General features: G+C 50.4%; 1 protein-coding gene across 2 annotated transcripts in view; it reads left to right on the top strand.

Moving 5' to 3' along the window:
* Positions 1 to 10,542, top strand: part of TTC12 (tetratricopeptide repeat domain 12) — a 43,132-nt gene that overhangs the window by 2,059 nt on the left and 30,531 nt on the right. For both annotated transcript variants that reach the window (XM_077780526.1, XM_077780527.1), the window contains exons 2-5: positions 6,958 to 7,121; positions 7,659 to 7,680; positions 8,300 to 8,377; positions 9,339 to 9,460. In XM_077780526.1, coding sequence (XP_077636652.1) covers positions 6,958 to 7,121; positions 7,659 to 7,680; positions 8,300 to 8,377; positions 9,339 to 9,460 — 386 coding nt within the window. The remainder of the gene's footprint in view (positions 1 to 6,957; positions 7,122 to 7,658; positions 7,681 to 8,299; positions 8,378 to 9,338; positions 9,461 to 10,542) is intronic.

Genomic DNA, 10,542 nt, shown 5'->3' with positions numbered 1-10,542 from the left:
CCCCCGATTGCTCTTCCTGCCTCCAGGCTTGCGCTCCCCACAGAGAAATGTATCTAAAAATGCAAATCTGACCCAGACACTTCTCTGCTTGGATTCTCTCCGCAGCCACAATAAACTCCAAGCTCTCATCGGGGACTCAGCCCTCCCATGACCTTGTCCTTACCTCTCGCCTCTCCCTTCCTTACACTCTGGTTCCCCCACCCGCACCCTGGTGGCTTACGCTCTGTATGTGGCCTTTGACCTTCGCTCTGCCTCCCTCCCCATCTGTCTTTACTGGCCCATTCACGCCCCCCAGTTCGTGCAGGTACCATTTATACCGACAGAACTTTCTGTGCTGGTGGAAACGTCCCCTAGTCTGCACTGTCCCCCATGGCAGCCAGTAACTGCATGCGGTTGTCGGGCATCTGAAATGTGGCTAGCACTACCCAGGAACTCAATTTCTAATTTTATCTCATTTGTAATTTGTTTCAATTTGTATAGCCACCTGTGTGGATTCTTTGCACTCCTTTCCCGGGCCCTCGCTATGTGCTGAGTATTACTAGGCACCAGAGAGCACGGTAACGATAACAAGGACTTTCCTTCCTTTAGGATGTCCAGAGTGCGGTAGGGAGAGCAGATACTACACAAGTAATCTCCAGTGTGATGTGTATACGAAGGGAGATTTGAGATTTGAAAGTACAAGAGATTGTAACTCGGTTGACAAGTTGTATCAGTCTGGTTGCGCTGCTGTAACAAAATACCACCTTGTTACCACCGACTGGATGGCTTAAGCAATAGAAGTTTACTTGCCACAGTTGTGGAGGCTGGAAGTCCAAGATTAAGGTGTCGGCAGATTTGGTTTCTCCTGAGGCCTCTCTCCTTGGCTTGGACATGGCCGCCTTCTCGCGACGTCCTCACAGGGTCGTTTTTCTGTGCATGTGGCTGCATCCCCGGCATCACTTTCTCTTCTTATAAGGCTGTTGGTCCCGTTGTTCAGTGACCCATCCTCAGGGCCTCATTTAACCTTTTTAAGTTTATTTATTTATTTTGAATGAGACAGAGACAGAGCGAGTGGGGGGACAGAGAGAGAGAGAGAAAGAGGATCCCAAGCAGGCTCTCCACTGCCAGCATAGAGCCCATCTGACACGGGGCTCTAACCCACAAAGCCATGAGATCATGACCTGAGCTGAAACCAAGAGCCGGACATTTAACCATTTAACCAACTGAGCCACCCAAGTGTCCCCTATTTAACCCAAATTCCACCTTTAAAGGCTCTCTGCCAATACACCCACACGGGGGCCACATAGGAACGGAGTGGGGGCCACACTTCCACCCAGGGGCTTTAGAAGGCTTCCCTAAAGCATGGGATTTAAGCAGAAACCTGAAGTGTGGGTAGGGCTCGGGCACTGGGGAGAAGGTGAGGGAATATTCTGAGTGGGGGGAATGTAAGCAGGAAAGCTGGGAGTTAAGAAGGAACAAGGTACTTCTGGGAAACTGAAGGCATAAATAGCAGCATGTGGCTGGAGGGAGGGATCACGGAGAGCAGGCTCTCATGTGAGTCCAGAAAGGCCGGGTCAGGGAAGACCTTGGGAGCCACAAGGTGGGATTCGCGTTTACCCCGAGAGCAGTGGGAAGCCTTCGGAGAGTGGACTCAGCACAGGAACGCAATCAGATTTGCACCTTAGGTCTCTCTGGCCACAGTGTGGGTGTAGATACGAGGGGACAGGAGAGTGGGTGCTGGGAGACCAGTCAGGAGGCTGTCACGGCACCGGGGGACGAGTCAGCTCAGTGTAGACCTGGAGCAGCAGCACCGGGCACAGGGACATGGATTTGGCATCTATTTAGCATCTACCTGATGACCTTTAGAGTTTGATGGCTGTGAGGTGGAGGGAGAGTGAAAACCCACAAGTGAGCCCTCAGGTAGCTGAGCATCCGACCCCGGGTTTCTGCTCAGGCCATGGTCTCTCAATTCGTTGCATCAAGCCCTGCATCGGGCTCTGCGCTGGCAGCGCGGACCCTGCTTGGGATTCCCTGTCTCCCTGTCTCTCTGCCTCTCCCTCGTGCTCTCTCTGTCTCTCTCTCTCTCTCTATCTCTCTCTATCAAAATACATTTTAAAAAAGTGAGTCCCAAAAGTTTTGGGTCAACTGCCAGGTGGGTGTTTCGCTGTCTGCTAGAGGCGTTTGGAGGAAGCAGAGCCTCGGGGTGAAGACGGCGCGCAGCCCGGCCGGTGAGTCGGACGTCACGGTGCAGGGGTTCAGGGGACAGCTGGCCTTGCGCATGTGAGGGGACCCCCGTGCCGGGGGCAGCGGGTGGAGACGGTACTTAGAACGTGGGAGAGAGCAGGAGTGCCCGGGGGGAGAAGCTGGCCAGCAGGGCCCTGAGGATGACAGCAGCTCCGAATTCGGGACGGGCCGGCGGATGGTGGCGGCCGCCACTCTGCTCCCTGCTCCCCACAGTCGGGTTTTCCGTCTCTGTCTTCTCTTTGCTCGTACATTCGTTTTGTTCTTAAATTCCACCTGAGTGAAGAGACTGTGTGGTATTTGTCTTTCTCTTGACTGGCTCATGCCGTTCGGCGTAGCACTCGCCGGCCCCCCCCCGGGACACTGCAGATGGCATGGTTTCGCTTGTCGCTGAGTAACACTCCGCGCCTGGCTCTTGTAAACAGCGCTAATAAACACGGGCTGCCTCTGGCTTTTCAGATCAGTGTTCTGTTTTCTTTAGGTGAGTACCCAGTAGTGAAATGACTGGATCAGATGGCAATTACTGCTATTGATTTTTTAGAAATTTTTTAATGTTTGTTTTTGAGAGAGAGAGGGAGAGAGAGCATGTGCAAGCAGGGGAAGGGCACAGAGAGAGGGAGACACAGAATCCAGAGACAGGCTCCAGGGCTCCGAGCTGTCAGCACAGAGCCCGACGCGGGTTTTGAACCCATGAACAGTGATATCATGGCCCAAGTCGAAGTCGGACGCTCAACTGACTGAGCCACCCAGGCGCCCCACTGCTATTAATTTTTGGAAGACCCTCCAAACTGGTTTCCACCATGGCCTCACCAGTTTGCATTGCCACCAACAGTGCACACTCCCTTGATGGGAGGCAGTATTTTTAAAGTCCTTGAGAGAAGGAAAGGATGACTTAGTGGGTGTGATAGTGTGATTTATTATTTATTTATTTATTTTTAAAATGTGTATTCATTTTTTGAGAGAGACAGAGACAGAATGAGTTGGGGAGGGGCAGAGAGCGAGTGAGACCCAGAACACGAAGCAGGCTCCAGGCTCCGAGCTGTCGGCACAGAGCCCGACATGGGGCTCGAACTCATGAACCGTGAGTCATAACCTGAACCAAAGTTGGCCTCTTAACCAACCGAGCCACCCAGTCACCCTGATACTGTGACTTATAATAAGAAACACCTGTTGACTTATAATAAGAAACACCTGTTTGTTCCTCGTCCCTGTGCCTGGCACAGAACTCCTCAACCCCTGGGCGCTCCTAAGTGACAAGGCAAAGACATCCTGATATGCATGACAAACCCCTTTCAGTCACACCAGAGCTTATGTTAATGAGTGACTTTTGGTAGCTAAGGATGGGAGCTGGTTGCCAGGGAAACCAACCCCAACCCTCTGGGAAGGGGAGAGGGGCTGGAGGTTGAACTGATTACCCATGGCCAGTGACTTTTAATCGATCAGGCCAATGTACTGATGCCTCCATAAAGACTCAAAAGGACCGAGATCAGGGAGCTTCCAGGTTGGTGGACAATGAAGGTGTTGGGAGAGGGGTGTGCTCAGAGAGCCTGGATGCTCCCGCCTCCTTCCCACACCCCTGCCCTACGAACCCCTTCCATCCAGCTCTTCCTGAGTACAGCCTTTTGTGACGGATTGGTAATCTAGTAAGTGAAACGTTCCTCTAAGTTCTGTAAGCTGCTCTAGCCAGTGAATCAAACCAGAGGAGAGGAGGTCGTGGGGCCCTCTGATGGATAGATGTTCGGTCTGAAGCACAGGTGACAATCTGGGCTTGCAGCTAACATCCGAAGTGGGAGGTGGGGAGGACCGGGCCTCTAAGCTGTGGGATCTGACACTGTCCCAGGTAGGTCATGTCAGAACTCAGCTGAATTGTAGAATGCCCAGCCGGTGTCAGAATGGCATGCTGGACTGGGGAGAAGCTCACGTTGGAACCGGGGCAGCAGTTGGATTGCCGAGCATCCTGGACAGGGCGGGCGAGTTAGGGCCAGGTCTCCCCGGTGTCCCTGTGTTCTCTCTCAGTGCGCCGCGCCCTTCACAGAGGCCCAGAGAAGTGCCGAGTTGGATTTGGAGTTGGATTTTGTGTGGCAGGTGGGAGGGCAGGGGAGGGCAGCATGTGGGCCGCATGGTGGCCTAGGGATGGACCGCGGGGCTGTAAGCTGAGGGGGCCGTGAAGTGAAGACCCAGAAGGGTGACTCTAAGGGCTGTTCTGCGATCTCAGGCTGCTGAATGTACCTGTTTGTCTCCCACACAAGATTGGAAGCTCTTCAAAAGTCAGCATCTTTTTTATTCATCGTCGTTATCGAGGACCTTCTGCATAATATCTGACTCATAATAAGCTCTCCGTAAACTGTCATTGAATTAAATAAGGAGCTTAAAACTGCAATTTGAAGGCCATGGAGAAATTCTCCTGCAGCACCTTCCAGGGAAAACAAATCCTGATCTTAATTTTTTCTCATTGGTTCTAATTGCTCTAGCTTTTGCTTTCCATTCAGAACCGTCTTTAAGAAATGGGGAGAGATAATCTAAGGGATGGGAAAAGCTATTTGCAAACCATGTATTTGATAAGGGGTTAATATCCAAAATATATAAAGAACTCAAACAACTCAACAGCAAAAAACAAAACACGCCAGATTACCTGATTAAAAAATGGGCAAAGAACCCAAATAGACATTTCTCCAAAGAAATATATGAAAGGCCAACAGGCACATGAAAAGATGTTCAGTGTCACTAGTCATTAGGGACATGCAAATTAAAACCACACTGAGACACCACTGCACGCCTTTCAGAGTCGCTGTCAGCAGATGTTGGCGAGGTTATAGAGAAAAGGGAGTCCTGTGCACAGTCGGTAGGAATGTAAACCGGTGCAGCCACTGTGGAAAATGGTATGGAGGTTCCTCAAAAAATTAAAAACAAATGCCATTGGATCCAGTAATTCCACTTTGGGGAATCTATCCGAGGGAAATGAAAACACTAACTGGGTATCTGTACGCCCACGTACACAGCAGCATCGTTTACAATAGCCATGACGTGGAAACAGCCTAAGTGCCCATCGGTGAATGAATGGATAATGACATTGTGGCATACATAAACAAGGGGGTGTTATTCAGTCATAAAAACTGAGGAAATCCTACCATTTGTGACAACATGGGTGGACCTTGAAAGCATAATGCTAAGTAAAATAAGTCAGAGAAGACAAGTACTCTGTGATCTCGCTTATATAGGGAATCTTAAAAAAAAAAAGAAAAGAAAAGAAAAAAAGTCAGAAAGAGACCAGATTTGTGGCTACCAGAGATTGAGGGTGTGGGAGGGGGAGTTGGAGGAAGGGAGTCAAAAGCACAAACATCCAGTTATAAGATCGGTCAGTGCCGGGGGTGTGATGTATAACACCATTAACACTGCTGTAGGATGGATAGGAGTGTTGTCAAGAGAGTAAATTCTAAGAGTTCTCATCACATGGTGGGAATCTTTTCCTTTTTCTTTTTTTTTATCCCATCTATAAGAAAAGATAGATATTAACGGAATCAGTTCTTTTTTTTTCACCTTAAATATATACAGTTTTTATCTGTCAATTATATTTCAATAAAGCTAGGAAAAAATCATTTTATTTCTTAAATAGTTTATTGTCAAGTTGGTTTCCATATAACACCCAGTGCTCCTCCCCACAAGTGCCCTCCTCCATGCCCATCTCCCCCCTCTCCCTCTCTCCCACCCCCATCAGCCCTCAGTTTGTTCTCAGCATTCAAGAGTCTCTCATGGTTTGCCTCCCTCCCTCTCCCCCATGGTCCTCCGTTAAGTTCCTCCTAATCCACCTATACGTGCAAACATATGGTATCTGTCCTTCTCTGCCTGACTTATTTCGCTCAGCATAACACCCTCAAGTTCCATCCACATTGCTACGCATGGCCAGATTTCGTTTTTTCTCATTGCCATGTAGTATTCCATTGTATAGATAAACCACATCTTCTTGATCCATTCGTCCGTGGATGGACACTTAGCCTCTTTCCGTGTTTTGGCTATTGTTGAGAGTGCTGCTGTGAACATTGGGGTACATGTGCCCCTATGCATCAGCACTCCTGTATCCCTTGGGTAGATTCCTAGGAGTGCTATTGCTGGGTCATAAGGGAGTTCTACTGTTGATTTTTTGAGGAACCTCCACACTGTTTTCCAGAGGGGCTGCACCCATTCACATCCCCACCAACAGTGTAGGAGGGTGCCTAACAGAACCAGTTCTGTCATTCATAACATACATAAATCCATCCATCACGCAGGACGCCTGAAGCTTATACAGTGATGTATGTCAGTGACTTCTCAATAAAACTGGAGGGAAAACAAAGAAATGGGGAGATGTTGGCCACAGGGTACAAACTTCAGTTTTAAAATGAGGAAGTTCGGGGATCTGATGTACAACATGGTGGCTGTAGTCACTGTATTTTATACTTGGAACGTGCTAAGAGAGTCGATCTTAAACGTTCCCAGCACACACATGAACATTGTAATTACCTAAGGAGATGGCTGTGTTAACTGACCTTATTGTGGGATCACTTCACAGCACGTCCGTGGATCAAAGCGTCACACTGTGAACCTTAAACTTAACACGGTGTTGTACGTCAGTCATCTGCCCCTAAAGCCGGAGAAACAGCAGTTCTGCCCCTTGCATATGCTACCCCGTCCTGCCTAGTGAACGGAGGCTTTCTGTCTGAAGACCTCGTGTGAATGATTCGCATCTGATTTCTCCTGCAGCCAGTTTAATTCAGGGGATGAATTCCGATGACCCAGTTGTACAAGAGAGAGCGGTCCTGGAGACGGAGAAGAGACTGCTGTTTACGGAGGAGGTCCGAGAGGAGGATGGATGCCGGACCACCCTGAGCAAGACCGTGATCAGCCCTCCGCAAGCTCCTACCCAGGTTTCTTTTTCTATTTTGGAGTTAGATAGCAGGTACAGAGAAGAGGTCTGGGCTAAAGCAGAGTAGCGGTGGTTTAATCTCAAACTGCCTCTCGAGACCAAAGTGGGCTTTTGGTGTTTAGATTCGCTAGATGTATTTTCCACAAGGAAATATAAACTTTGCTTTTTTTTTTTCCCTTTGTCATCCTGAGTTATCTGTAAACAATGGGTTTATTTTAATGAAACCTTGTCCCCTCTACCTCCTGAGCCTGTGAGCCTATCTAAGGTGTACTGTTAAGGTAATGTATCCAGTCTTGTGTTTCCAGCTCAGACGGCCACGGCTGGGGTCCCAACCTGCTTACCCCGTAACAACCTTAGGCTTTATCAGAATTAATTTAAAGCAAGCCTTCCGAATTGGGGGCCCTTCATTACCGATGGTTAGAGGAAACAACCCTACCCCCCTACTTGTAAAGGATTCACGTTCTTGCTTTATATCTGCCTAAATCAGAGTGGTTTCTGAAATTTGTTTCCTTGTTTTTATGATGACCCGTACCTGCAGAATACCGATGAAATAAGCACAGGTAAGGCCAGCATCTCTCTTCCAAATGTGTATTATTCATTTAGGATCAGTGTTTATAGATTATAGCTTCCAGACCCTTAAGTTATAGCCTCTGGGCTTACAAACAACCCATGGACAAAAGCCTGCTGATCAGCTAGTTCTCCTACTAGTGGTCAGAGGACAGGCTTTTCTGTCATTTCTCCTAGACCGTTTCTTCTAAACGGAATTCAGTGAGTCTGTATCTACCAATTTATTCTTAGCTGCCGAAGGGAGCCGGGTAGCTCCTCTGTTGCCCAGCTCAGAAGCTCATTATGCTAAAAGGAACAATAAAGTCTACCTTTCAAGAAAAACTCTTTTAAAAGGCATAATTCAAATTTGAAGCACAGACATAGCCATCATGTATAATAATACATCCCGCAGATTACCGCTTAATGTCAAATTAAGAAAATGTCATTTTCATTGCCTCAGAATGTGTGTGTGTGTGTGTGTGTGTGTGTGTGTGTGTGCGTGCCTGCCTACATATATATGCATGAGATGTGTGGCTCTAAATCTCTAAAGAAGCTTTCTTCTGAATTTGAGCTAAGGAACTGATTATAGTATTTGGATTTTTCTCTTTAATATCTGAAATTACTCGCTGTCAGAAGCCTTCCTGGCATCGATGGAATTGGACGCACAGGAACGCGCCAGGAGAAGACGGGAGAACAAAGTCTTAGCAGATGGTAACTGTCAGTCTTCACTTTTTGAGAGCTGGGATGATTTGTGCCAGAAAGAGCATGAGCTGGTCTGCTGATATNGGCCGGGGGCGGGGGGGGGGGGGCCGCGTGAGGGGCTTGAGACAGCAGGGCCTGGCCAGGCAGAGGCCAGTGCCGTCCGCCCCCAGGCCCTGCCGCAGCAGGCAGGCAACAGGGCAGAGCCCTCCATCAGGCTCCGCAGCCAGACATCTTTCGAAAGCCCAGGGACCGAACTCCCAGATCAGGCCGAGGCGCGCTGAAGGGTCAGTAGGGAGGGCGGAAGGGAAGGGCCGGCCTGAGGCACCGAGGAAGAGTGAAAAAGAAGAATGAAACCAGGAAATGCAGATGTGAGAAGGGAGAGGAGAGGGGAAGAGAGACGGGGCTGTGTGTGCGTTGGAGGGACACACGCGTTGGGCACTTTTGTGTCCCCGGCGGTGTGCACCGCACATCTGAATAGAACCAGGGAAATGCCTCCCCTGGCCCTCGGTGAGACACCGACTGTTAGCCTCGGCCTCTGTGGTAAGCTTGGAGACGTCCTGCGTTTTGAGGCAGAAACGTTTGTTTCCTTAAGTACTTTTTTAAAAGTTTATTTTGAGAGGGAGAGAGAGAGGGAGAGCAGCAGGCTCTGTGCGGTCAGCGTAGATCCCAACGCAGGGCTTGAAGCCACAAACCGTGAGATCAGGACCTGAGCTGAAATCAAGAGTCGGACGTTTAACCGACTGAGCCACCCACGTGCCCCAGAAACAGTTATTTTTTGGAGGAGCTACTTGGGAGACTTGGGGATAGGTTTGCAGGAGAAAAAAATCCTTAAAGAGGTTGATCCCGAAATGTCTGCTGAGGAATGGTCTCCTTTGGGCGGGTGGAGCCGGGTCGCGGAGCCAGGGGCGCACGGTGTCAGAGAACTTGGGGTGTGTGGGCAGAGCTCACTGTGTGGCTCTCACTCTCCCAGCCCTGAAAGAAAGGGGGAACAGAGCGTTCGCCAGGGGCGACTACGAAGCGGCCGTCCTGTGCTACAGCGAGGGCTTGGAGAAGCTCAGGGACATGAAGGTGCTGTACACCAACCGAGCCCAGGTCAGTGAGCCGGCGGTGCCTGCGTGGCGCCTCCCCGGGGGACAGCAGCCCCCGAGTCGGGAAGCCGAGACGAGGCCTGATGGTGCCGGCGGCCAGCTCTGGTGGGGGTGCGGGGGCAGCCGCCTCCAGTGGAGCGTTTGCTGCCCCCCACGGTGTCCGCGCTCTCACCGTGGTCGTTTCCAGCTGCCGTCTTGAAGCGGTGGAAGGGTGACTTGCCCTGTCCGAGGTCAGAGTCCGCTCCCGCCCCCCACGGACGGTAAAACGGGAAAGAGAAACGGCCTGTGAGCCTTGGGTCCTGCCGTCACCGGGCCCGTCCAGCCCCCTCTGGCCGGTAGCCTGAACCCCTCAGGCTTACTTTCCTACTCTGTCAGCTCCTGTTGGACCAAGATTCTTCCGTGACTGGGAGCAACTGGAAAGCTGGCTGATGGGCCTCAACCCAATTTCCCGGAAACTTTGAGTTTCTGAGCTCCCTAAAACCTCAGTTTTATATCCCATGAGCTCGGCGTCGTGATACCCCGGACGTTTATCACCTGCTACGGAGGGAAGGGACAAGGTTGTTAGGTCTCAGCTGAAAACAGAAACGTCCCCTGTGGCCTGTCTTTGAAAAGCACTTGAGCCTGTTTCGCAGAGCTCTCTGTGAGGCCTTGAAAAGGCGGCGGACTTGGGCACGATTATCCGCCGGTCAGGAGATGTCAGCAGGAGCTGTGTTAGGGGCGCTTGACGCCATGTCTTTGACCAGAGGAACAGGACGCGGCGGAGCCTCATCAGCTCCAGTTCCTGTAACTCGGGATCAGGCACGTCCTGTGTGGTGGGTTGAGAGGCACTGAAAGCAAGAGACAGGACGTTTGGAGGCCAACAAGTCTGGGAAGTGCTAGTGATTTCACGAGGAATGAATCCAGGCACCCAGGCACACCGTTGCCTCAGCAGCTCAGCAGTTTGGACATATCACGTTAGGGTTGCGGATCACTTGCCTCGCCCCATTTCCAGAGAAAAATTGATGGAAGGGAGTGAACTGGTCAACAAAACGGCCAGAGATTGATTTAACGGTGTGCATTGTACCACGCTCACAAGATTATACACTT

The sequence above is a fragment of the Crocuta crocuta genome, unplaced genomic scaffold (assembly GCF_008692635.1).
Source record: "Crocuta crocuta isolate KB4526 unplaced genomic scaffold, BGI_CrCroc_1.0 scaffold374, whole genome shotgun sequence".
NCBI classification, from domain to species: Eukaryota; Metazoa; Chordata; class Mammalia; order Carnivora; family Hyaenidae; genus Crocuta; species Crocuta crocuta.
Note: the sequence above shows the minus strand (reverse complement) of the source record. Positions and strands in the feature narration are given on the sequence as shown.